This window comes from Phyllobates terribilis, unplaced genomic scaffold (genome assembly GCF_046119375.1).
Source record: "Phyllobates terribilis strain yellow unplaced genomic scaffold, ASM4611937v1 Scaffold_7__3_contigs__length_470593459, whole genome shotgun sequence".
Taxonomy (NCBI): Eukaryota; Metazoa; Chordata; class Amphibia; order Anura; family Dendrobatidae; genus Phyllobates; species Phyllobates terribilis.
In genome coordinates, this window is record NW_027362767.1 from 58,041,766 (window position 1) to 58,069,382 (window position 27,617).

The 27,617-nt window shown below is 45.9% G+C and overlaps 1 protein-coding gene across 4 annotated transcripts; it reads left to right on the top strand.

Moving 5' to 3' along the window:
- The first annotated feature begins 75 nt into the window (after nucleotides 1-75).
- On the top strand, nucleotides 76-26,019 carry ZFYVE21 (zinc finger FYVE-type containing 21). 4 transcript variants are annotated; one of them, XR_012247328.1, is made up of 9 exons: nucleotides 78-270; nucleotides 8,022-8,072; nucleotides 8,345-8,513; nucleotides 9,516-9,591; nucleotides 9,976-10,067; nucleotides 16,801-16,848; nucleotides 21,248-21,390; nucleotides 22,643-24,815; nucleotides 24,903-26,019. XR_012247328.1 is itself a non-coding variant. In XM_073638621.1 (8 exons), exons 1-8 carry the CDS (start codon nucleotides 145-147, stop codon nucleotides 22,676-22,678), a joined length of 741 nt encoding a protein of 246 aa, XP_073494722.1. In that variant the 5' UTR covers nucleotides 78-144; the 3' UTR covers nucleotides 22,679-26,019. The 4 variants fall into 4 exon arrangements, 3 of the variants coding, with proteins under 3 accessions (XP_073494724.1, XP_073494722.1, XP_073494723.1); XM_073638621.1 differs by having other exon boundaries at nucleotides 22,643-26,019; XM_073638623.1 differs by lacking the exon at nucleotides 8,022-8,072 and having other exon boundaries at nucleotides 76-270; nucleotides 22,643-26,019.
- Nucleotides 26,020-27,617: the final 1,598 nt, after the last annotated feature.

The window sequence follows — 27,617 nt, forward strand, 5'->3', positions numbered from 1 at the left end:
TAATGTCTTGCAAGCCTGTTCTCAGCCAATGAGAGAGCACGTAGGGGTGTCTGTACTGTTCTGATTGGTTGCCTGAGATGTGTCAGTCATGGAGGAGCTGGGAGCTGATTGGCTGTGGGGCTCCGGTAGTGTTAGGGAGTAAAGATGTCCACCGACCGAGATGGGAAGAAGCTGGTCCGCTCCCCCAGCGGGCTCCGCATGCTCCCCGAGAACCGGGCGCTGGGGAGTCCTTTTTGCCTGGAGGAACCTCAGTGGATACCGGATAAAGAGGTGAGTGCAGGTGTTCCGGGCATTGTGTGAGCGCGGCTGACAGAGGCCACACCGCTCGTCACTTTCTCCTCCGCTCTCCTGTCATGTAGTGCGGGTCCCGGGCGCTGCTCCCAGTGCAAGCTATGTGGAGCTACAAGTGCCAGGATGCACTGACAGCGGCTGGCGAGATATGCTGGGACTTGTAGTACCACCGCCTTCTATGAGTGTGTGACACAGTGTAATCAGTGCAGTCATCATTCCGCCATCAATCACATAGTGATACAAGGCCGGGGGGCTTGGGCTTGTGGGGCACGGCCGCGTGTGGCCAAGGGGCTTGGGCTTGTGGGTACGGCCTGGGGACCTGGACTTGTGGGGTACGGCCGGGGGACCTGGACTTGTGGGGTACGGCCGGGGGACCTGGACTTGTGGGGTACGGCCGGGGGACCTGGACTTGTGGGGTACGGCCGGGGGACCTGGACTTGTGGGGTACGGCCAAGGGGCTTGGGCTTGTGGGTACGGCCAAGGGGCTTGGGCTTGTGGGTACGGCCGGGGGACCTGGACTTGTGGGGTACGGCCAAGGGGCTTGGGCTTGTGGGGTACGGCCAAGGGGCTTGGGCTTGTGGGGTACGGCCAAGGGGCTTGGGCTTGTGGGGTACGGCCAAGGGGCTTGGGCTTGTGGGGTACGGCCAAGGGGCTTGGGCTTGTGGGTACGGCCAAGGGGCTTGGGCTTGTGGGGCACGGCCGGGGGGGACCTGGCCTGGGCTTGTGGGGCACGGCCGGGGGGGACCTGGCCTGGGCTTGTGGGGTACGGCCGGGGGGACCTGGCCTGGGCTTGTGGGGCACGGCCGGGGGGGACCTGGCCTGGGCTTGTGGGGCACGGCCGGGGGGGACCTGGCCTGGGCTTGTGGGGCACGGCCGGGGGGGACCTGGCCTGGGCTTGTGGGGCACGGCCGGGGGGGACCTGGCCTGGGCTTGTGGGGCACGGCCGGGGGGGACCTGGCCTGGGCTTGTGGGGTACGGCCGGGGGGACCTGGCCTGGGCTTGTGGGGCACGGCCGGGGGGGACCTGGCCTGGGCTTGTGGGGCACGGCCGGGGGGGACCTGGCCTGGGCTTGTGGGGCACGGCCGGGGGGGACCTGGCCTGGGCTTGTGGGGCACGGCCGGGGGGGACCTGGCCTGGGCTTGTGGGGCACGGCCGGGGGGGACCTGGCCTGGGCTTGTGGGGCACGGCCGGGGGGGACCTGGCCTGGGCTTGTGGGGCACGGCCGGGGGGGACCTGGCCTGGGCTTGTGGGGCACGGCCGGGGGGGACCTGGCCTGGGCTTGTGGGGCACGGCCGGGGGGGACCTGGCCTGGGCTTGTGGGGCACGGCCGGGGGGGACCTGGCCTGGGCTTGTGGGGCGACAAAAAGAAAAAAAAATTCCCTGATGCATACGTGGTCCGCTTGACCCTTGATCTCTGTATAACTTGCCAGCTGCAAACATCCCTGCACTTTCTAGCACCATTACTCTTTGGGTCCTTTCCAGCTGGACGCCCATCATTGCTGTATACAAGCTCCCAAAACCTTTGTTTGGGGAGTTGTGTATGTTGGCAGTTCCTCACTCGTTCAATCCATTTTGGGCATTGTCTAGATCACTGTTGATACGTGACACTACCTCCTTGGCACGGCTCCCCTCTGATGTGGAGGTGAGTGGCGCCTAATACCTCCTGTGTCTCATGCCGGAGGTCCTGTAACAAGGAGTTCTTAGGACTTTCTAGTAAACACATTCCCGAATATCTTCTCTGAAACTTTACATCAGACTTTTTTGGGGAAATCTATGTCTATAACCATCAGTCAGTAGTAGGGCAACTGAAATAATCCCCCAGCTGAGCACAGACGACCCTGGACCATCACTGCATCTATTGATGTCTGTATGCAGTACATGACCTGGGTGATACAGACCCGTCCTATTGATAGGCTCTGAAAATTCCCTTCCATATTTATCTCACTAGTGATCTTCCCCTACTAGTCACAGCACAGCCTCGTTAGCTAGGCCGCCCCTTAGGCAATAAACCGAGTCCTTGGCTCCATCACCAGCTTTCTGGCCTTTCACCGGGTCATGCTGCTTGTAAAGCAAGTGGAGAGCAGTGCACACATGACAGAGTAATTGTAGCTGATTTATTGCTGGATTTCCGCAGGGCATTTCCTGGTGTTGACGTCGACAGGTTGTGTGGTGTACGGCTGTTTGTACCTCATGACCTATTATCATGGTGTCAGGCTTCCAAAAGTCTTCCCTTGAGGCCATAGTTTACTCTCCGTCATTGCTCGGGAACATGGAGACATAATAACGCACTGATACAAGTGTATGGAACCTAAATGGACTTCCACCTGCCTTCCATATACTATAAAAATGGTGGCCTACCCCATCAGGCCCGTAGGTCCCGCGTCTATAGGTCCAGCACCCAATGAGGGCCTTTATGTCCCTCTTACAAGGGAGCTGCTTGTCCAAAGAGTCAAAATCCTTGCAACTACCAAGTAATGTTTTCCTGAGCCACTCAAAAAGTTTAGCTCCAACATATTACTGGACGACAACCCAAGGATTGTTGTAGATTTTACGAAAAGTTGACTCCATCTTGGCAAGAATTTGGAGGAATGTAAAAAGGACAAAAGTGAAGTTGGACGACCCCCTAATTATTAACCCATTAGAGGGTGGAGTTTGCGGAAAATGTGTAAAAGGTTTATTATAGCTAGCGGAAGTCACGGCATGTAAGAGGAGGAGGGTTTACTCGGCACCTCATGAATATGCCGGACTCTTCCCTGCGTCTGGCGGACTCTTTGCCATAATTTACATACAGCACGAGATGAAAGCTTTGGCTGAAGATTGTGAAGGTTCATGGGGTTGTTTGGAAAGGAATAGTTGTTCCTTGACCATTTTGTCTCTTGATGGCTTACTTTATCAGACAATAAAGGGGCTTTCGGCCGGACACCTGCTCGCCCAGGAGGCGCCAGCGTGATGTCGACTTTCAGGTTGCGATGTGTCACGTATGTTTGGGAGGGTTGGGTCTGGGTTTATGGTCTCCTCTGTGCTCTGTAAAGTACTTATACTGCCTGAGAGTCATAAACGGTCATGTATAATCCTCGGCCGCTACTATATTTTCAGCCGCCGCTACTGTTTTATGAGTCTGGGTAATGCTCCCACCAGCAAGGTGCGGTGATTGTAAAAACGTCACCGTTGCAGTAAAATCAGTGGTCTCAAAAGTAAGGGTATGTTCACATGGAATGGATTTGATGCAGAAAATTTCCACTTAAAGAGTGGGAGGTGAGTGGTCCTTATGACATTGCACCTGCAGATAGGAGGCATTGAGTGGCGATGGACAGTTCCTTTAAGCACCCAGGAATGTGTTGGGCTTTGTACCATGGAGGGTGAGGCTTGGTGGAAGAGGAGTTGATTACATTTCCATAACCCCCCATTCCCAGCATCGCTTCAGTCCAATCGAATCCCTGGAGAGAGAATTATTATTAGTAATGAACTCTTTTTGATTTTATTGTGTATGTGTGTGTGTCCCTTTTAAGAAGCTGGATACTGTCCGCCCCCCCCGACCTCTGTACTTTTTATTAATCATCCTGGTGTGTAGTGTGTAATCCTCCGGGCTCCTCGCCAGTCACAAGGCTGCGCTCTGCCTCTCCCCTGGACGGGTCACATCCTGTACAGATGGCGCTCCTTCTCTCCACAGTTCTGCTGCCGTCTGCACTTCTCCGCACTCAGTATTGTACTCGCTCTGTGCCTGGGGGGACACGCACAAATAAAGTCATCACGTAACGGGGTCGTGTGCAGTGACGGTCACTAATGTAGGGGTGATCGAAAGAGAAATGCTCAGATATGGAGCCTCATTCAGCGGAGTAGTCCCTTTATATGGAGCGGATCTGTGTGTGTGACATACATACAGTACAGACCAAAAGTTTGGACACACCTTCTCATTTAAAGATTTTTCTGTATTTTCATGACTATGAAAATTGTACATTCACACTGAAGGCATCAAAACTATGAATTAACACATGTGGAATTATATACTTAACAAAAAAGCGTGAAACAACTGAAAATATGTCTTATATTCTAGGTTCTTCAAAGTAGCCACCTTTTGCTTTGAGGACTGCTTTGCACACTCTTGGCATTCTCTTGAACAGAATATAACTCCAAGTAAATCAAACTTCTGTGAAATCAAACTGTCCACTTAGGAAGCAACACTGATTGACAATCAATTTCACATGCTGTTGTGCAAATGGAATAGACAATAGATGGAAATTATTGGCAATTATCAAGACACCCTCAATAAAAGGAGTGGTTCTGCAGGTGGGGACCACAGGCCACATCTCAGTACCAATGCTTTCTGGCTGATGTTTTGGTCACTTTTGAATGTTGGTTGTGCTTTCACACTCGTGGTAGCATGAGACGGACTCTACGACCCACAGAAGTTGCACAGGTAGTGCAGCTCATCCAGGATGGCACATCAATGCGAGCTGTGGCAAGAAGGTTTGCTGTGTCTGTCAGCGTGGTGTCCAGAGGCTGGAGGCGCTACCAGGAGACAGGCCATTACACCAGGAGACGTGGTGGGGGCCGTAGGAGGGCAACAACCCAGCAGCAGGACCGCTACCTCCGCCTTTGTGCAAGGAGGAACAGGAGGAGCACTGCCAGAGCCCTGCAAAATGACCTCCAGCAGGCTACAAATGTGCATGTGTCTGCACAAACGGTTAGAAACCGACTCCATGAGGGTGGTATGAGGGCCCAACGTCCACAGATGGGGGTTGTGCTCACAGCCCAACACCGTGCAGGACGCTTGGCATTTGCCACAGAACACCAGGATTGGAAAAGTCGCCACTGGCGCCCTGTGCTCTTCACAGATGAAAGCAGGTTCACACTGAGCACATGTGACAGACGTGACAGAGTCTGGAGACGCCGTGGAGAGCGATCTGCTGTCTGCAACATCCTTCAGCATGACCGGCTTGGCAGTGGGTCAGTAATGGTGTGGGGTGGCATTTCTTTGGAGGGCCGCACAGCCCTCCATGTGCTCGCCAGAGGTAGCCTGACTGCCATTAGGTACCGAGATGAGATCCTCAGACCCCTTGTGAGACCATATGCTGGTGCGGTTGGCCCTGGGTTCCTCCTAATGCAGGACAATGCCAGACCTCATGTGGCTGGAGTGTGTCAGCAGTTCCTGCAAGATGAAGGCATTGAAGCTATGGACTGGCCCGCCCGTTCCCCAGACCTGAATCCGATTGAGCACATCTGGGACATCATGTCTCGCTCCATCCACCAACGAGACCATCCGCAACCTCATCAGGAGCATGTCCAGGCGTTGTAGGGAGGTCATACAGGCACGTGGAGGCCACACACAATACTGAGCCTCATTTTGACTTGTTTTAGGGACATTACATCAAAGTTGGATCAGCCTGTAGTGCGTTTTTCCACTTTAATTTTGGGGGTGACTCCAAATCCAGGCCTCCATTGGTTAATAAATTTGATTTCCATTGATGATTTTTGTGTGATTTTGTTGTCAGCACATTCAACTTTCTACAGAACAAAGTATTCAATGAGAATATTTCATTCATTCAGATCTAGGATGTGTTATTTCAGTGTTCCCTTTAGTTTTTTGAGCAGTGTATATATGTGTGTAATACATATATTTATTATACAATACATATAGGTTTGTTTTTTTGTCTGGAATTTGTGTTCATAGCAAACAGTACAGCTGAGCTCTGGTTGCTATGGGCTGTTGCTCTTGTTAGATCGGTTGCTAAGAGACTGCTCCTCTGGTAAGCTGGACTCTCATTGGTTGTGGTGGGTGGGTTGCTGCTATGGCACGATATAAGCTGGGCTCTCATTGGTTGTGGGTGGGTTGCTGCTATGGTAAGATGTAAGCTGGACTCTCATTGGTTGTGGTGGGTGGGTTGCTGCTATGGTAAGATATAAGCTGGGCTCTCATTGGTTGTGGGTGGGTTGCTGCTATGGTAAGATGTAAGCTGGACTCTCATTGGTTGTGGTGGGTGGGTTGCTGCTATGGTAAGATATAAGCTGGGCTCTCATTGGTTGTGGTGGGTGGGTTGCTGCTATGGTAAGATATAAGCTGGGCTCTCATTGGTTGTGGTGGGTGGGTTGCTGCTATAGAAAGATATAAGCTGGGCTCTCATTAGTTGTGGTGGGTGGGTTGCTGCTATGGTAAGATATAAGCTGGGCTCTCATTGGTTGTGGTTGGTGGGTTGCTGCTATGGTAAGATATAAGCTGGACTCTCATTGGTTTTGGTGGGTGGGTTGCTGCTATGGTAAGATATAAGCTGGGCTTTCATTGGTTGTGGGTGGGTTGCTGCTATGGTAAGATGTAAGCTGGACTCTCATTGGTTGTGGTGGGTGGGTTGCTGCTATGGCACGATATAAGCTGGGCTCTCATTGGTTGTGGGTGGGTTGCTGCTATGGTAAGATGTAAGCTGGACTCTCATTGGTTGTGGTGGGTGGGTTGCTGCTATGGTAAGATATAAGCTGGGCTCTCATTGGTTGTGGGTGGGTTGCTGCTATGGTAAGATGTAAGCTGGACTCTCATTGGTTGTGGTGGGTGGGTTGCTGCTATGGTAAGATATAAGCTGGGCTCTCATTGGTTGTGGTGGGTGGGTTGCTGCTATGGTAAGATATAAGCTGGGCTCTCATTGGTTGTGGTGGGTGGGTTGCTGCTATGGAAAGATATAAGCTGGGCTCTCATTAGTTGTGGTGGGTGGGTTGCTGCTATGGTAAGATATAAGCTGGGCTCTCATTGGTTGTGGTTGGTGGGTTGCTGCTATGGTAAGATATAAGCTGGACTCTCATTGGTTGTGGTGGGTGGGTTGCTGCTATGGTAAGATATAAGCTGGACTCTCATTGGTTGTGGTGGGTGGGTTGCTGCTATGGCACGATATAAGCTGGACTCTCATTGGTTGTGGTGGGTGGGTTGCTGCTCTGGCACGATATAAGCTGGGCTCTCATTGGTTGTGGTGGGTGGGTTGCTGCTATGGCACGATATAAGCTGGGCTCTCATTGGTTGTGGTGGGTGGGTTGCTGCTATGGTAAGATATAAGCTGGGCTCTCATTGGTTGTGGTGGGTGGGTTGCTGCTATGTTAAGATATAAGCTGGGCTCTCATTGGTTGTGGTGGGTGGGTTGCTGCTATGGTAAGATATAAGCTGGGCTCTCATTGGTTGTGGTGGTTGGATTGCTGCTATGTTAAGATATAAGCTGGGCTCTCATTGGTTGTGGTGGGTGGGTTGCTGCTATGGTAAGATATAAGCTGGACTCTCATTGGTTGTGGTGGGTGGGTTGCTGCTATGTTAAGATATAAGCTGGGCTCTCATTGGTTGTGGTGGGTGGGTTGCTGCTATGGTAAGATATAAGCTGGGCTCTCATTGGTTGTGGTGGGTGGGTTGCTGCTATGGTAAGATATAAGCTGGGCTCTCATTGGTTGTGGTGGGTGGGTTGCTGCTATGGTAAGATATAAGCTGGGCTCTCATTGGTTGTGGGTGGGTTGTAGCTATAGTAAGATATAAGCTGGGCTCTCATTGGTTGTGGTGGGTGGGTTGCTGCTATGGTAAGAGGGACCAATGTAAGGTGTCATCATTCATCTGGGCTATTGCTCTGTTAAGAAGAAAGCTGATCCCTGCTTGGTTGCGGTGGGCTACTCCTCTGGTAACGGTTTCTTTGAGTATAATCATCAGTTGTGCTGCTGTTTCTCTGCCCCGTCACTGGATGTCACCCTGCGTTCTCCTTCTCTTCCAGTGTCCCCGCTGTATGCATTGTGACGCCAAATTCGACTTCATAACGAGGAAGGTAAGAGCCTGATGGCAGGCGGCGTGCTGTCCTCCAATACTCTGCACTTCACTTCCTATTCACCCTGTCGGGCCCAGTGATCCTGCCGGCATCAGAGCAGCGCTTACAAGCTTTGCATGTCCTTGCCTAGGTTACCGGCCATCTCTTATAGACTGCGGCGGTGTCCTATTATATTTAGGAAAACTTAGAATAACCAAAAAAGTCACATGGCTGTGCTCCCTAAGAGATTGTACTGTCACTAATTTTGTTTTTTTTTTTTCTTTTTCTCCTAGCATCACTGCCGGAGGTGCGGGAAATGCTTCTGCGATAAATGCTGCAGTAAGAAAGTGCCTCTGCCACGGATGTGTTTCGTGGACCCCGTGCGGCAGTGCGGGGAGTGTTCTGTCATCTCTCAGAAAGAGATGGAGTTCTACGATCGGCAGCTGAAAGTCCTGATGCACGGTGAGCGGTAGAATTATTTTGTTGTTTCTTGTCCTATGCTGCCCCTTCCACATCTGTGTGTCACAGTCCCAGCACAGACTGTCCAGGAGTCTCCTAACTCCAACTTGACGGCCTCGTAGGCATATATAGGGCTGAGGACATACTAATATGGGAATGTGGCAGAAGTCCAGGGCTCTTTGAAGATTATTTTTTTTTTGCACCACAATTATTTCACTCTGCAGTCATGTTGGATCATAGTGTAATACAGATTTTGCAAAATCACACTGCTGCAACCTTCACATTTTTTAGAGATTGTTCTATTATGGCCTTGTTCACACAATGCAATTGTCCACTTTTTTTTTTTCTTTTTTTTTTATATTTCTGCAAAAGCAAAACCCTGCAATCACATGGTGTGAACTTGGCGTAAAGGGGTTTTAAGAGTCAGGTAGCAACTCCAGCAGTGATACATGTTGAGAAGCAGGAAGATAGGCTGGTTGGCACCTGACCACACATAGCATTTGGGTGGACACATGACGATGGCTCAAACCGTAGAGCAGAATCCTAAAAGTGCAATCAGGCAGTTGCATAAGTCGGACCAAGATCAGACAGCAGTGCTCGGACTGGCCGGCAGCTCTCCTGATCCGAGCCTGGCCACTTCATGTATGCAGCTGTCACGCCTGGACTCGGAGAGCCGCCGGCCAGTCCGTGCCACGCGGTCTGATCTCAGTCCGATTTATACGGCCGTCTGACTGTGTGACCTTACACACTGTCAAAATTGCTGCTTGCTCCAGATAATCCTGCAGTTGTAGTCCGGCCAGGAATGTGTCCGGTGATTCTGGGAGCATTTTCTACAACTATTTCTGTATAGAAGGCAATAATTCTTTTGCATGTTCTTTATTTTTATTTTGTAGGATTGTGTTCTGTTTATATGTTGTTACATTCAGTCTTTTTGTATTTTGTATATATTGTTTTTTATTTCATTTTCCTATTTTGTATCTGATTTCTTTCCTACTACATTGTCAGGAGCCACCTTCAGTATTACCCAGGGATCCTCCGAGAAGTCTGAAACAGTCATGTGTCGTCTCTCCAACAACCACCGGTAATTAAAACTCTGCTTACCTTAAGAAGCCTGAAAGTGACTCTGATTTTTAAATTTTTCTAAATGGAGATAGTGAAATGCAACCGAAAGGCAATGACATAAAAAATTGTAGCTGTTTATTACTAATGGCCTACTGCCTTTAAGGCATTTTGTACAGTAGTTGTATGTCGCCGTCAGTCTGCGGGCCGGGCCAATGTTCCTGAGAGCACTATGCTATTGTGAGGCCTTTTGCAGCAGCTCATAGACACCTGTGATGGGCAGGCGGTGCACCGACACCGATAAATGTGTCCTCTGTGGGCTGAAAACACAAGGAGCTGCTGAATGGTTGGATTTTAGCAGTGGTCAAAATATACTGTATATTATATTTTTCTTTTATTTTTGCAGATATCTGTTTCTAGATGGGGAAAACCATTATGAAATCGAAGTTGCTCGGATTTCCACAGTTCAGATCCTCACAGAAGGGTTCACTCCTGGAGGTAACGACTTACTCCGGACTGTGTTCATTAGTACCCGTGAATGTTCCCCATCGCTCACACTTATGGCTCATTGCACCTATTTCAGGAACGTACAGTGGTGGCCAAAAGTATTGGCACCCCTGCAATTCTGTCAGATAATACTCAGTTTCTTCCTGAAAAATGATTGCAATCACAAATTCTTTGGTATTATTATCTTCATTTAATTTGCTTGCAAAGAAAAAACACAAAAGAGAATGAAGCAAAAATCAAATCATTGATCATTTCACACAAAACTCCAAAAATGGGCCAGACAAAAGTATTGGCACCCTCAGCCTAATACTTGGTTGCACAACCTTTAGCCAAAATAACTGCGAACAACCGCTTCCGGTAACCATCAATGAGTTTCTTACAATGCTCTGCTGGAATTGTAGACCATTCTTCTTTGGCAAACTGCTCCAGGTCCCTGATATTTGAAGGGTGCCTTCTCCAAACTGCCATTTTGAGATCTCTCCACAGGTGTTCTATGGGATTCAGGTCTGGACTCATTGCTGGCCACCTTAGAAGTCTCCAGTGCTTTCTCTCAAACCATTTTATAGTGCTTTTGGAAGTGTGTTTTGGGTCATTGTCCTGCTGGAAGACCCATGACCTCTGAGGGAGACCCAGCTTTCTCACACTGGACCCTACATTATGCTGCAAAATTTGTTGGTAGTCTTCAGACTTCATAATGCCATGCACACGGTCAAGCAGTCCAGTGCCAGAGGCAGCAAAGCAGCCCCAAAACATCAGGGAACCTCCGCCATGTTTGACTGTAGGGACCGTGTTCTTTTCTTTGAATGCCTTTTTTTTTTTTTCCTGTATACTCTATGTTGATGCTTTTTCCCAAAAAGCTCTACTTTTGTCTCATCTGACCAGAGAACATTCTTCCAAAACTTTTTAGGCTTTCTCATGTAAGTTTTGGCAAACTCCAGCCTGGCTTTTTTTATGTCTCGGGGTAAGAAGTGGGGTCTTCCTGGGTATCCTACCATACAGTCCCTTTTCATTCAGATGCCGACGGATAGTACGGGTTGACACTGTTGTACCCTCAGACTGCAGGGCAGCTTGAACTTGTTTGGATGTTAGTCGAGGTTCTTTATCCACCATCCGCACAATCTTGCGTTGAAATCTCTCGTCAATTTTTCTTTTCCGTCCACATCTAGGGAGGTTAGCCACAGTGCCATGGGCTTTAACCGGTTCCCGACCGCCCACTGTAGATAAACGTCGGCGCTTGCCGGGCTCTGTGCAGTGCCGACGTTTAAAAACGGTGGGTGGTCTCGCAGTGCTCAGGACCCCCAGGGTCCTGCAAGCACTGCGATTCCGGTGCAGAGCGTTAGCTCTGACAGGGTACATCATCGGGACCTGATTAGATCAGGTCCCAGTGATGTTAACCCTTTGCTGTCTTCTATATGCTGTGATCTATAGTGATCGCGGCATATAGGAGACAGCAGGAAGAGAGGGGGTCGTCTTACTTACCTCCGAAGACCTCCGTTTCGTTTGAGGACCTGGGGTTGCTATGGCAGCTGGAGGTCACATGACCGCCTCCAGCTCTGCCATATATGGTGTCCTTCCTGTCTGGCTTCAGCTTGTATGTAGCTGAAGTCAGACAGGAGACTCTGACTGAAACAGTCAGTGAAGATCTCATATAATGTAATATATGTGTATTACATTACATGAGATCAGTGATCAGAAAAATAAAAATTAATGTCCCATACAGGGACTAAGTAAAAATGTAAAAAAAAAGTTTTTAAACTATTAAAAAAAAAAATCACAAAATAAATAAAAATAAATAAATAAAATATTAAACCAATAAATCCGTAAATTATTACAAAACCAAAAAAAGTACACATATTTGGTATCGCTGCGTCCGAAACAACCCGAGCTATAAAACTGTCACACTAATTAACTCCTTCTGTGCACACCGTAATAAAAATAAATAAAAAACGGAGCAAAAAAATATGCTTTTTCATCATATCGCCAAACAAAAAGTGGAAAAAAATGTGATCAAAAAGCAGAATAGAAATAAAAATGGTACCACTGAAAACGTCATCTTGTTCCGCAATAAAAGCCGCCATACAGCTCCATCAGCCAAAAAATAAAAAAGTTATAGCGCTCAGAATAAAGCAATGCAAAAAAAATATATTTTTTTCTATAAAATTGTTTTATTGTGTAAAAGCGCCAAAACATAAAAAAATACAGTAAGTGTAGTATCGCTGTAAACGTACTGACCCGAAGAATAACGCTGCCTGATCACTTTTACCACACGCAGAATGGCATAAAAAAAAACTCAAAAAACAATTCCTGAAGTGTTTGTTTTTGTTAACTTTACCTCCCAAAAAACGGAATAGAAGGCGATCAAAAAATGTCACGTGCCCAAAAATGGTTCCAATAAAAATTTAAACTCGTCCCGCAAAAAACAAGCCGTCACATGACTCTAGCGGCCGAAATATCGAAAAATTATAGCTCTCAAAATATGGTGATGCAAAAACTAGATTTTGCAAAAAAAAGCGTATTTTAGTGTGTGACAGCTGTCAGTCATAAAAACCCGATATAAATCTGGTATCTCTGTAATCGCACCGACCCGAAGAATAAAGTAATCTAATCAGTTATATCACACTAGGAACGGCATAAAAAATAAATAAAACAAATATTATTCACCTGCTACTGATTTGTTTATTATGTCTCCCAAAGATCCCAGTAAGGCTCTGCTCACATTTATCCTGTGCTCTGCGCTGAGCACTTACACCAGAGTTTCCGTGTAAATCTCTGAAATACGTGATTCAGCCGGAACCCATGACGGAAGATTCCCTCTAATGAGGCAGATATAGGCCACTGTGGATGCCGTCTGGCCTGGGATCCCACGGTGTCATTTGTTTTAGGCGTGCATAAAAGTGCGGTTGGCCACAGTTTTGTGCACTTCTGAAAAAAAGGACACCACTAAACAGAGGCCAGACGGAGTCCAGAGTAACTCTGCTGCCTCATTACAGTGAATGGATCCTGCAGGGGTTTCATCTGAATTATATCACTTGGAAAATTAGATGGAAACCCCGATGTAAGTGCTCAGCCTAGAGCGCCGGATAAATGTTACGTAAAATGTTCCCAATAAAAGCTTCAACTCAGTCCTCAAAAAAAGCTAGTCCCCACTCGGGTCCATCATCTGTTAAAAATATAAGGGACTTCCAAGTTACTGGTAGCAGAAAGGCTCTGGAAAAGCAAAATGACCCTTGCCCCCCAAAAGAAATTCAGAAAATTTTGTGCTCCCAAATCCAAATGCCTATTCTACAATAATTTGTTCTCCAATTGTCAAATAGCGCTCCTTCCCCCTCAAATCTCACCGTATGGCTAAGTGGTACGATACAGCCACATATGGGGTATTGACACTTTTAGAAGAAATTGTGTGACACATTTCGGCACCATTTTTACCCATTGCCCTGTGTGAAAATGTAAAATCTGAGGGTAAAACATTTTTTTGTGGTAAAAATATAATTATGCTTTTTTCACTGCCCAATGGTATAAATTTAAAAATTAAAAAATGCTCACTACTTCCCTAGATGAATTCCTTGAGAGGTGTAGTTTACAAAATGGGGTCACTTGTGGGGGTTTCTGCTGTTTCGGCATGTCAACGACTCTTCAAATGTGACATGGTGTCTGCTGCCTATCCCAGCCAACATAGCGCTTCTTTCTCTTCCGAACCCTGCCGTACACCAAAGCAGTGGTTTTCCCCCACATATGGGGTATCGGCGTACTCAGGAGAAATTGTACAACAAATTTCATGGTGCAATTTATCCTGTTACCCTTATGATAATGCAAAATTAGGGAATGAAAAACATTTTTTGAGGGAAAAATGTGAAAATTTTATTTTTACGGCTCAATATTATAAACTTCTGTGAAGCAGCTGGGGGTGCAAGGTGCTCACCACACATCTAGATAAGTTCCCTAAGGGGTCTAGTTTCCAAAATGGTGGCACTTGTGGGGGGTTTCCACTGTTTAGGCACATCAGGGGCTCCCCAAATGTGACATGGCGTCCGCTAATTATTCAAACAAATTTTACATTCAAAAAGTCAAATGGCGCTCCTTCCCTTTCAAACCCTGCCATGTGCCCAAACAGTAATTTGCCTCCACATATGGGGTATCGGTGTGTTCAGGAGAAATTGCATAACAAATTTCATGGTGCAATTTTTCCTATTACCCTTATGATAGTACAAAATTAAGGGATGAAAAACGGTTTTGTGGGAAAAATGTGAAAATTTTATTTTTACAGCTCAATATTATAAACTTCTGTGAAGCACCTTGGGGTTCAAGGTGCTCACCACACATCTAGATAAGTTCCCTAAGGGGTCTAGTTTCCAAAATGGTGTCACTTGTGGGGGGTTTCCACTGTTTAGGCACATCAGGAGCTCTCCAAACGCAACATGGCGTCCGCTAATTATTCAGACAAATTTTACATTCAAAAAGTCTAATGGCGCTCCTTCCCTTCCGTACCCTGCAGTGCGCCCAAACAGTGGTTTTCCCTCACATATGGGGTATCAGCACGCTCAAGAGAAATTGCACAAAAAAATTTGGGGTCCATTTTTTCATGTTACCCCTGTGAAAATAAAAAAATTGGGTCTAAAGTAACATTTTTGTGAAAAAAGTTAAATGTTAATTTTTTTCTTCCACATTCCAAAAATTCCTGTGAAGCACCTGAAGGGTTAATAAAGTTCTTGAATGTGGTTTTGAGCACCTTGAGGGGTGCAGTTTTTAGAATGGTGTCACTTTTGGGTATTTTCTGTCATAAAGACCCCTCAAAGTGACTTCAAATATGATGTGGTCCCTAAAAAAATGTTTTTGTAAATTTTGTTGGAAAAATGAGAAATCGCTGGTCAACTTTTAACCCTTATAGCTCCCTAACAAAAAAAAATTTGGGTTCCAAAATTGTGCTGATGTAAAGTAGACATGTGGGAAATGTTATTTATTAACTATTTTGTGTGACACATCTCTCTGATTTAAGGGCATGAAAATTCAAAGTTTGAAAATTGCAAAATTTTCAAAATTTTCGCCAAATTTCCGATTTTTTCACAAATAAACGCAAGTGATATCGAAGAAATTTTACCACTATCATGAAGTACAATATGTCACGAAAAAACAATCTCAGAATCAGGGGAATACGTTGAAGCGTTCCAGGGTAATTACTTCATAAACTGGCAGTGGTCAGAATTGAAAAAATTGGCCTGGTCACGAAGGCAAAAACAGGCTCTGGCGCGAAGTGGTTAAACTTCTTGATGACACTGCGCACGGAAGACACAGGAACATTCAGGTCTTTGGAGATGGATTTGTAGCCCTGAGATTGCTCATGCTTCCTCACAATTTGGTTTCTCAAGTCCTCAGACAGTTCTTTGGTCTTCTTTCTTTTCTCCATGCTCAATGTGGTACACACAAGGACACAGGACAGAGGTTGAGTCAACTTTAATCCATGTTAACTGGCTGCAAGTGTGATTTAGTTATTGCCAACACCTGTTAGGTGCACAGGTAAGTTACAGGTGCTGTTAATTACACGAATTAGAGAAGCATCACATGATTTTTCAAACAGTGCCAATACTTTTGTCCACCCCCTTTTTTAGGTTTGGTGTGGAATTATATCCAATTTGGCTTTAGGACAATTCTTTCTGTGTTTTTTTCATTGAAGACAAATTAAATGAAGATAATAATACCAAAGAATTTGTGATTGCAATCATTTTCAGGAAGAAACAGAGTATTATCTGACAGAATTGCAGGGGTGCCAATACTTTTGGCTACCACTGTATGTCCCCTGTCTTGCAGCTGCCGTGGATGGAGGGGTGTCCACATATCTATAGGTCTCTTATCTCTCCACTTCTCATAGAGGTGAACACGTACTGTCACCTCTCCATTCACAACGGCTGTGAAATGTGGGTCAGGGATCCCTGGTCTTGCGATGGGCATAAGACCCAAAGAAGTGATTCTATATAAAAAACCACTTAGACTTAAACGTTTTGTTTCCAAGATTAGAAAAACATGGTTGTTTCCTTTAAAAACGTTGTCACCCCCTGACCAACATGGGTTGAGTATGAAATTGCAATTCTGCTTCATTGAAGTGAATGCAGCTGAGCCGCAATGTTCTGCACAACCCATGATCAGGTGTGGCGCTGTGTCTGAAGGAAAACAGCCGTGTTTTTTGTAATCCTGGACATCCCCTTTAAGGTTTCTATACGATAGAGGCTTATGTCTGCCATGGCTTTTCAGCCCTTTTAGCTTGAATGAGGATGAGTTGCAATACCCAGATACAGCTCAGTAACAAGAGTGGCGCTGTTTGTTTCTGGAAAATATTGGCCAACCCTTTTGTTTGTTTTTTCCCATCACAATAAGTAATGACATATCAGGTTTCATCTATATTGTATTACTTACTGATTCTATAGGACCCAGATACACTGATCCATAGAATAAATGGGCCTTGATGCTTATACTTGTGCAGAGAACTGCAGCCAAGCCCTATGGATAAGGGGGCTTTCATGATGCATTTGGGGACTATGTGGTGATCCGTGGGTCCTACAATAATTTTATGGTGATCCCATTTGTTCATTCTCAGACGTCCTTCATTACCATGAGCTCACGTTCTTCTCTCGCCTTATACTTGCTCACTTGCTGTTATTTGTGATGATGTCCCACATGCTCAGCCTGTTAATAACTTTCTTTTTCACTGCTCACGCTGCTTTGATGTGAAAAGATATTCATACATACACCAGCCTGCTGGAGAGCCAGTGCGTGATTGAAGGTCAGCACAGGATTTGTGTAGCCCCCTACCCCGTGTCCGCATGCCATGTCCAACTTGTTTTTGTTTGTTTTTTTTGTTTTTTTTTATCCCAAATCAATTTACTCCTTGAACGGACCTACCCTTTAAATTTTTCCCGGTTGCATTAATTAATGGTCGTGATGATCGTGTGAGTAGCTCAGTGCTGCATGCGTCTGATTTTCCATAGACATCGATAGGGTACAGGTACGATATAAGATGTGCTGATCCGGTATCTGGGCCCAGCAGATTTTATATTCCAATCACTTAGTCCTATAAATGGTCCTGATTGCAAAGCTGACCAGAGACGTAAACGCTAGCCCTCCTGATCCGACCAGCGATCCGTATGGGGGAGGGGGTGCTGCCTGTTAAAGGGGCAGAGGTATTAACCTTAGAGCACCCGGACTCGTCATTCAATTCGTGCTGTCCAAACTGTGACGCTGATTCCGGATACCCGAGGTTTGGACAGCACGAATCGAGCGACAGGTTCCCTTTAATGCCCGTCTACCCTGTGCCATGTGGTGATGTCTCTTAACCCTCAGGCACCAGGACACCAATCCATCTGCTAATTCGGCACCCCCTCTAGCTACACTCCTGTGCAGAAAGATGGGAGTCGTGTTCTGGGTGGTGCAATGCTTAAAAAAAAAAAAAAAATTGGCAAGATCAAATTTGAAAAATATTTTCATTATCCACTATAATGGAAGGAATTTTGCTTTCATTGACGTCTTTGGTTACCTTTTTATTCCTGTACTTCGGATAGACATGCTTGCTTTTTTTCTTTTTTATTCTGTGAATTTCTTTGCATTATTAAGTCTTAGTGGATGCTCCCATTGTTAGAGAAAGGTTGCGATGTCGTGTTACTGCAGCCGTGAAAGCTTTGCTCTGAAGCACTGCAACATTTCAGAAAAAATACAGCCAAGGACCATGCGTCTCGGATGACCAGTCCGAGAATCCAGTCCTTAGGGGGCTGGGACTGACCAGTCCTTCTCTCTCTATGGGGAGAGACCTGACCGTTCAGAGGAGCGGGGAGAAGCAGTCTGGAACTTGCCTCCATAGTATGTCAGGTACCTTACATCGCTCCCAGGGCCGGTCCAGACCCCTGGTTTCTCCTGAGCTGGAGCCATGGGGGTGCTGAAGGGTGAGTATGCCGCAGTTAATTATTTTAAAACCATTCATGCCAAGAAAAATTGTATTCAACTGTTGGACAACCCCTTTAACATGTTTTCTTGGCAAAGCAGTTGCAAAATTACATTTTTCAACTACCTGATAGGTTACACCCTGTAACACCCGCTTTAAGTTCTCATAATACAGTGGGGAAAATAAGTATTTGATACACTGCCGATTTTGCAAGTTTTCCCACCTACACAGAATGGAGAGGTCTGTAATGTTTATCGTAGGTCACTCCACCTGTGAGAGACAGAATATAAAAAAACAGAAAATCACATTGTATGATTTTTAAATAATTAAATTGCATTTATTACTTATTTCATACATTTGATCACCTACCAACCAGCAAGAATTCTGGCTCTCACCGACCTGTTGTTCTTTAAGAAGCCTCCTACTCTGCACTCATTACCTGTATTAATTGCACCTGTTTGATTTCCTTAACTGTATAATAGACACCTGGCCACACAATGACACTCCAACCTCTCCACCATGGCCAAGACCAAACAGGACACCAGGGACAAAATTGTAGACCTGCACAAGGCTTGGATGGGCTACAGGACAATAGGCAAGCAGATTGGTGAGAAGGCAAACAACTGTTGGCGCAATTATTAGAAAATGGAAGAAACACAAGATGACTGTCAATCTTCCTCGGTCTGGGGCTCCATGCAAGATCTTGCCTCATGCGGTAAGGATGATTCTGAGAAAGGTCAGGAATGAACCAAGAACTACATGGGAGGACCTGGTCAATGACCTGAAGAGCGCTGGGACCACAGTCTCAAATATTACCATTAGTAACCCACTACGCCGTCATGGATTATAATCCTGCAGGGCACGCAAGGTCCCCCTGCTCACACCAGCACATGTCCAGGCCCGTTAGAAGTTCTCCAATGATCATCTGGATGATCCAGAAGAGGCATGGGAGAAGGTCATGTAGTCAGATGAGACCAAAATAAAAAATTTTGGTATCAACTCCACTCGCCACTTTTAGAAGAAAGATGAATACAACTCCAAGAACACCGTCCCAACCGTGAAGCATGGTGGAGGAAACCTCATACTTTGAGGGTGCTTTTCTGCAAAGGGGACAGGATGACTGCATCATATTGAAGGGAGGATGGATGGGGTAATGTATTGCGAGATTTTGGCCAACAGCCTCCTTCCCTCAGAGCATTGATGATGGGTCATGGCTGGGTCTTCCAGCATGACAATGACCTGAAACACACAGCCAGGGCAACTAAGGAATGACTCCGTAAGAAGCATTTCAAGGTCCCGGAGTGGCCTAGCCACTCTCCAGACCTGAACTCAATAGAAAATCTTTGGAGGGAGCTGAAACTCAATGTTGTCCAGCGACGGCCCCGAAACCTGAAAGCTCTGGAGAAGATCTGTATGGAGGAGGGGGCCAAAATCCCTGCTGCTGTGTGTGCAAACCTGATCAAGAACTACAGGAAACGTCTGACCTCTGTAACTGTAACAAAGGTTTCTCTACCCAATATTAAGTTCTGTTTTTCTATTGAATAAAATACTTATTTCATGCAATAAAATGCAAATTAATTATGTAAAAATCATACAATGTGATATTCTGGATTTATTTTTAGATTCTGTCTCTCACAGGTGAAGTGTACCTACGATAAAAATTACAGACCTCTCCATTCTTTGTAGGTGGGAAAACTTGCAAAATCGGCAGCGTATCAAATACTTATTCTACCCACTGTAAATGCCATAACACATTGGATAGGTCCACTGTCTGCTATTCTTTCTGACAATCACGGCAGGGGCTCTTCCTTAAGAACAGAAATGATTGGGCATGTTAAAATGTAATCAGCCCAACCCTTCTTTCTGCGGCCTTGTGGGAGGAGTTTGGACGCCGGTATACACATCAGTCCAGCACTCCCTCCACAAGTCACAGGTTCAGCCAGCAGTTGATGTGTGTGGTGACCGCTGTATATTAAAGGGGCTTTGTGAGATTGCTTCTTCAGGCTTTCCTGCCCATCTTCTCCAGCACTGGGAGCATCCACAATCCAAATTCATGCAGATGTGACGTGTAATAATCAGACTATTGGGTGACATTGTGTAATGTGCGCTGCCGCTCTGCACCGGGTGATCGGGGGAAGCTACAGGGAAGGTGTCAGCAGAAATGACCAATTGCTTAATCAGGGTTTATGTTGAGTTTGTTATAAAATATGTATTTTTTTTTTTTTATACAAATATCATAGTGTAAAATATATATATTTTTTTAAGTTTTACATTGGTGACTAGGCCGAATATAAAACTCCTACCTCCTGTTATGCTCATGGACATAAGCAGCAATAGATCGACTCTACTGACCCCAGACACTACTGAGGATTAGGGCCCGCTCATCACATTACACTGACAAGTCATTGGGAAGGGAAGGGGAGAAGGTGAACTGCGACATAACACTGGATCCTCTATTACCAATTGGTTATCAGTCATTGTACAGGAGGGGGAGGAGGTGAGCTGTGACATCACCTATTGTGAATGGTGGATCCTGTGTTATCTACTGTATATAGAGATGATATCAGTCATTGTACAGGAGGAGGAGGTGAGCTGTGACATCACCTCTTGTGAATGGTGGATCCTGTGTTATCTACTGTATATAGAGGTGTTATCAGTCATTGTACAGGAGGAGGAGGTGAGCTGTGACATCACCTATTGTGAATGGTGGATCCTGTTCTCTACTGTATATAGAGGTGTTATCTCATTGTACTGAAGCCTGTGATGGCACAGAGAATGCTGCAGTTATCTATACAGGACCTGTGTGTCTGGTATTGGGCGTAGTGACCAGTATTTTTTATTTTTGTCGCTCTAAGAATCCCATAGCTCCGCAGAGATTATCCAGCCGCAGCCTGAGGTCTCGATCTTGCGCAGATTCTCGACTTAGGCCACAGCCCTCCTATCAGTATTTGGTCAGTATTTCTCAGGAGTGGGAGCCAAAACCAGGTGAGGAACAATCAGAGAAAAGGTATAATAGAAAGAAGTCACCAATTCTGCATTTATCACCCACTCCTGAGAAACAATACTGACCGAATACTGATAGTGGGGCTGAGCCCTTACTTGGTAAATCTACCTCAATGTTGGAATGAAGTCTGGACCCCATAACCATCCATGTGAACAAAGCCTTAGTCTCCACTTGATTTTATTCCATCCTGGGGTGTAAAATTCAACATGATTTCTTTGTTCTTTCTCTGCATAAAATATACAGGGGGGAACAGTCGGGCGACCGGGATGCTGATCCAGTATAAACCTCAAGGCTCCGACGAACTATTACAGATGAAGTTTACAACAAGCGAAGACTTTATTAGCAACAAAACGATGGCGGCGTCGTGGCTGGCCGCAATGCACAAGGTAACGTACATGCCCAAGCTGTGCGCTACTGCCCGATGGGAGAAGATGATGATCAATTAGGGTCACTCCTCCCCGCCTGACATCTCTGGCCGGCTCCTGCCGCCCCTCTGGCCTCTGAGATCTCGAGCGCTCTCCATCCCCCCGGGCCGGCTCTCGCCGAATCTCTGAGATCTTGAGCGCTTTCCAACACCTCGGGCCGCCGCCTGCGCTGTAGGGTAACGAGGCATTTGCCCACATACAGGAGCTTGCTGCGCATGCGCCAGCCCGAGCTGTGGAGGAAGTCACCTGCACTGTGGATTCATTCGTTGCAGATTTGTGCTCACTGAGTGATTTAGGTGACTAATGGAAATCACTTTTTATAACGTTGAGATAATCAGACATTATTGGACTTTGATATTAGGTCATAGGATGCGATGGTAAATGAAAGACAGAAATCCGAGGGATTGTCCAAGACTAGACGCGGCGCCACCTCTGTCCACGTGTTGTGTCTGATATTGCAGCTTGGCTGTATTGAAGTGAATGAGCTGCAATACAACACTTGTCCTCTGGACCGGGGTGGTGCTGCTTTTGAGAAAAAAAAAAAAAGTATTAGTTGTTATAAATGACATTTTGGATGCAGTCTTCGCCCCTGGTAGGGGAAGATATGGGGGCTCTGCACACATCCATCAAGTAATTTAATTGCTTCTTACTGCATGCCCCAAATATGTTACTTAGAATTAAAGAAAAAAAAAAATCTCCAGCAGCTCCCATGCAGCCCTATATGTCTCCATGGTTACAGACTACAATCACACCCTAGGTGTAGTCTGATCCTGCAGTCGTGTTGCGTATCGTTGCCCTCCTGCTGCAGCTGAGCAAAAGAGTAACTGCAGGATCTAAGTATACATTGGGTTTAATAGTCATTTATCACCAATGGGGATACATAGGTTTGACATGAGCTGTATGGAGGAGTTTTTAGACTGCATATTGCAGTAGGGAAGCGCCTATAAAAAACAAACTACCCCCTTCTCAAAAAGCAAACTTTAGACGCAGTTTTCTCTGCTGTGTGTGAATGGGAATAGACCCCCAGAGCTCGGGGTAAAATCACTTGTCTCCAAATACCATTGCATGTTCTGTGGAAACGTGAGCAGATGACTGATGCAGCAGAGCTGAGGTTGTCCGCTCTTACCTGTAATCCCACGGAGAACCTCAGATATCCCATTACCCCTGTGACAGTGTCGGCTCTGCTACATCTCTTCTGTTTTCTTCTCTCCAGGCGGCCAAGTTTTTGTATGAATCTCGGGACCAGTGACTGAAGACGGGAGGATGCAGAGTGGTGTTTGTCATGTCTCGCTCCACTTTCCGCACCTGCTGTAAGACTAAAGTTATAATGAAAGGGACTTCTCAGAGCGAGAGTTCCTCACCGTAACCGTGCAATATGTATCCACAGTAAAGCTTCAGACTGTACGTTCACCGGCAAAGACGCCGCCATGTTTCCTTTCAGCACCTTTCCTTCCTGGTGGCCATTTTTGCCACATGTTGTATGAGCCTCAGACGTCTCTGCGGAAGAATGAAGACTTTCTACACTAGATCTCAGGTTCTTTTTCTCTCTTCTATAAAAGCACTAACCTTCTGGGCAATACAATGGACGTGACTTGTGAGGGGCTGGCTGGAGCAGTGTTGCCCACCCCTTGTTTTCTGAGCCCCTTTCTCCTAGTGAAGTGCCCAGGATTCACCTGTTGTTGGCAATTGTGAGGTGCACCACTAGAGGGCAGCACTGGCTGCATAGATATGATTGTTTTACATAGCGGGGGCAGCCATTTTTTATTTCCCTCATTGAATAACACTTTAAAGAATTCAAAAATAAATAAAATTGACAAAAAAGGGGAAACTATGCTTTTAAAGGGGATTTCCACTTTATCAAAAGTGTCTGAATGACTACATATAACATTCACCCTCCCAAGGTCCAGCTCCTGCTCCCCCACCCTCACACTGGTGGTCTCTGTGTTTTGGATGCAGCAGTTACATCATGACCTAAGCACATGTGAGCAGCTCTACTGATGTAGCGATCACAAGTCCCTGAGCTCAGTGATTGGCTGCGGCGGTCACATGCATTGTAGTCATGACCTCACTGCTGCAGTGAATATGTCAGATGAGACCGGCTAATCAGAAGAAATGACAGATACGAGGCCATTCTCAGGGCTCCTGTCTGGCAGCGGCAGGCTCCGGATATGGTAGATGGACCACTTCCTACAAATGGATTTGCACTAACTATTGAATAGTTGCAAGACAACAAATCGATAATGCTTCGCCCTCCCCGGGTCCAGAACTGGTTCTACACTTATGCTCCGGTCCCTGTGTTTTAGCTGCAGCAATGCGGTCACAACTACAGTGCATGTGACCACTGCAGCCAATCCCTGAGCTCAGGGACTTGTGATCGTTAAACAAAAGAGCTGTCAGGTTGTGCTATCCAGTAGGCACTGATTATGGGACCAGGTCCTGCAAATTGATTTGTATCAACCCTACAGTTCAATTGTTTGGGTTCCAACTTTGGGGAAAGTGGAAAACGCCTTTAAAGTCATTTTCAAGTCCAGTCTATATGGGGGAAAGAGGAGTCTGAGAAAGAGATGGCAGCTGTAAAGGTGGCTAGATTTTATAGTCACCATGAATAATTAAAGGGGATGTCTATTATGAAAAAAAAAATATATATATATTTTATGATATATAACTTTATATATTCTAATGAGCAAAAGGTGTTCTGCTTACCAGAGATCATACAAAGAAAAAAAAAAAAGCATCAGACACTTCTACGATCTGCGACCCGTGTAATGTGAGGCATCCTCACAGCCTGTACAGGGTTAATAAGTTCATGAAAGGCGGCATGTATAGCTGTGAGTTTAGGCACTCAAAAATAAAAAAAAAAATCAGCAGTTTTGCAATGCAAGAGCCGCAGCCGCATCCGCAGCACATCACGCGGCCGCATCCGCAGCTGCACAGAACATATAGGAAAGGCTGCGGCTTCTGACCCTGGATCGTGCTTTGTAGGCTTGCCTTAAATAATAAGCTCATTTTCTGACAACACATTCCCTTAAATGAGGCTTTTGATGCTAAATGTGTAAAACTTTTTTTTTTTTCCCCCATTAGGATCTGAAAAATAAAAAGCTCAGAAATCTTGTAACTTTTACACTGGGCACCAGGACTAATATTAGACTCCTACATCCTATTGAGCTCATGGACAATCACTGCAATATACTGATTCAGACACTGGACGAGTAATCTGCCCATGCTCCAATCATGGCAAAGGTCATTGTACAGGAGGGGGAGGCGGTGAGCTGTGACATCACCTATTGTATAATGACTGATTGGTGGATCTGCTCCCCCCTCCACCTACAATGACTGATAACACCTGTATATACAGTAAATAACACAGGCTCCACCATTCACAATAGGTGATGTCACAGCTCACCTCCTCCTGTACAATGACTGATATCATCTCTATATACAGTAGATAACATAGGATCCACCATTCACAATAGGTGGTATCACAGCTCACCTCCTCCTCCTGTACAATGACTGATATCATCTCTATATACAGTAAATAACACAGGCTCCACCATTCACAATAGGGGATGTCACAGCTCACCTCCTCCTGTACCCTTATAACATCTCTATATACAGTGGATAACCTGTTATTATACAGGAGGAAGTGGTGAGCATCAGTTATTGTTCAAAAGGGGGTGAAAGAGTGACATCACAGCTCACCTCCTCCCCCTCCTTTCACCCTGATTAGAGCATGCTCAGATAATGCATCTGTACAGTGTCAGTCATGTCTGTGTGTCCAATAGGAAGGTAATATTAGGCCTGGGGGCCACTGTGAATGTTGTTAGTTATTTTCACAAAAGGTTTTTTTTTTTTTAATAAAAATATTTAAACCTCACATTTAAAAAGTAATAGGTAATTTTTATAATGACACATTATATGTAAGGTAGACGCAAATTCACCTCCTTGTCTTATCAGAGGCCTAGGCTGCTGCTTTACACTGCAGCTCTGCTTATTTAGATCTTATCTATATATTTTTATGAGCCGGTCATCTTTAATCACTGCTAGTTTCTCTAGGATCCTTTCTGTACATCATGGCTGTCCCCATTAGTGTAGGGTGCACAACGTACAGATTTTTTTCTATGGCGAGCATCCCTGTGCGTCTGCCCCATATGGCGGATTATAGCGATGGCACACTATATTATATGTCCCTTCAGGAGCTCGATATCTGTATAACATTATGGGACATCTCTTCTTACCATTAGGACAAAGGGTGAATCCTTTTGTACTGGTCCTGGATTTCCAGGATGGTCGGGGTGGTCCGGCTCCTTGTAATACTCACTTTATACGATGATGATGATATTTGTACTTCTGTATTATATAAGACCTTATTTTACACTAACCCTCGGCTGTGGAGCGGTCATCAGGCGCGGGGTGACGATTCACTGTCTCCATGTATACTATAGGACAACCCGAGCGATCGCTGGATACTACAGTCACATTGCTTGTGGTTCTGTATGGACGGTGAATTGACACCATTGTAAAACCTGATGGGGACGAGAGCCGGCCTCTGTAGGGTCTGCGTTTACCTAATAAAGAGCACAACAGACATTACTGGGGTCTGCGGGGAGTTTTCTTTGTTGATGTGTCAGACCGAGCGGATGAGTTGGTTTTTGGCTGTGGTCAAAACTGATGAGCTTTATAGACAGTAGAAATGAGTGATTGTGATTACTTTAAGATAGTCATTGTACTAATAAGTGACTGCTCAAATTCCAAGATCCCCCAAACTGCCAGTATGGGGTCCTGGTTTGTATGGAGTGGAAAGAGACATGTGATGCCATTCATGAGCACAGCATGCATGCACCATTAACACTTTACTCAAATAGGGGAATATGGGACCCCACTTCTGGCAAATTTTGGGGGGCAAGTCAACCTGCAATTTAACCCCACTTTTAGGCAACTCTCTACCAGGGGAATGATAAGAGAAAGTGCATTCTTCGGTTGTAGTCGCCCTACCTGGTGCCCCGTTTGCCTTTTCTGCTCATATTAACCCTCCAGTCCTCCCACAGTATGGAGGTCCTCAGCCGGTCCATCCCCCAAGCACAGGAAAGGCCGGGAATGGTGGTCCTGATTTACCAGTGTTACCCCCAGTGAGGAGGAAAGCAGAGGGCATCAGATATGTGATGTGATATCTTAACAAATATAGTCACTTTTCTGTCCCAAGAGAAGGAAGTGTATCCACACTTGTGATTGGTGGCTTCTAACCACTGATCTGAGAATGAAGGGGCTACACAAGGCTGCAGTTCCTTCACAGCAGCGCTCCCAGCCCCCATACATTCACTGCAGTCCCTCAAAAGTGAGTGGTGGGGGACCACCCTCTTATATTCACAATTGCTTTATATAGGAGAGGGATACTCCCTTTAACTGCAATTAATATTGCAGTGCGGTTGCTGAAAAGAATATTATTACAATTATAGGATCTTTCACTTTTTTACAGTTCCTTATATCAAGATCTTTCCATCTGATATTTCACTATCTACTCGCAGAGGATAAAGCCAAAAGAGGGAACATGATGGGCGCACGACCTGTAAGACATCGCTCTGATAACTGTACAACTCACGAATAAAGTAGCACGCTATAGCGTGTAAGCATGAAATATATGAAATTAGAATTGCATTACTGCTCTAGAAAATAGGAATAATTGAGAATACTTAGTGCATAAATTGGCCAATTCATGTGTACCCAGCAGCCACGGTAAGGTAACTCTCATTGCTGGGAACCTATCTAGTGTGAATCCTCTCAGACTGAAGCCTACATGTATATGGGAAGGTTACAGTTACATAGGTTGAAAAAAAATCTAGGTCTATAAAGTACAACCTTCCTCCACCAATTGTAATTTTGCTTTGTTTTGTAAGTAACAGTCAATCTTTTCATATTCTGATAACTGTACAGTAAGGGTTCAACCACTGCGCCCATCAGAGACCGGAGCTCCGCAGCTACGTCTTCAATGGAGTGTAGGTGCAGGTACTCTAGCTCTGCTCCATTCATCGTCCATGGGACGGTCAGACACAGCCGAGCGCTGTACCCAGACTGAGCATGTGCACCACCGCTCCATTCATTGTCCATGAAACGTCCGGACACAGCCGAGCGCTGTACCCAGACTGAGCATGTGCACCACCGCTCCATTCATCATCCATGGGACGGCCAGACAC

Bases quoted from the DNA above. Each gene is read 5' to 3' on its own strand.
- ZFYVE21 (XM_073638621.1), top strand. From the start codon at position 145: ATGTCCACCGACCGAGATGGGAAGAAGCTGGTCCGCTCCCCCAGCGGG. The intron at 9,592-9,975 runs GTAATTAAAACT...TTATTTTTGCAG, and splicing joins CGTCTCTCCAACAACCACCG to ATATCTGTTTCTAGATGGGG. The intron at 21,391-22,642 runs GTAACGTACATG...TCTTCTCTCCAG, and splicing joins GGCTGGCCGCAATGCACAAG to GCGGCCAAGTTTTTGTATGA.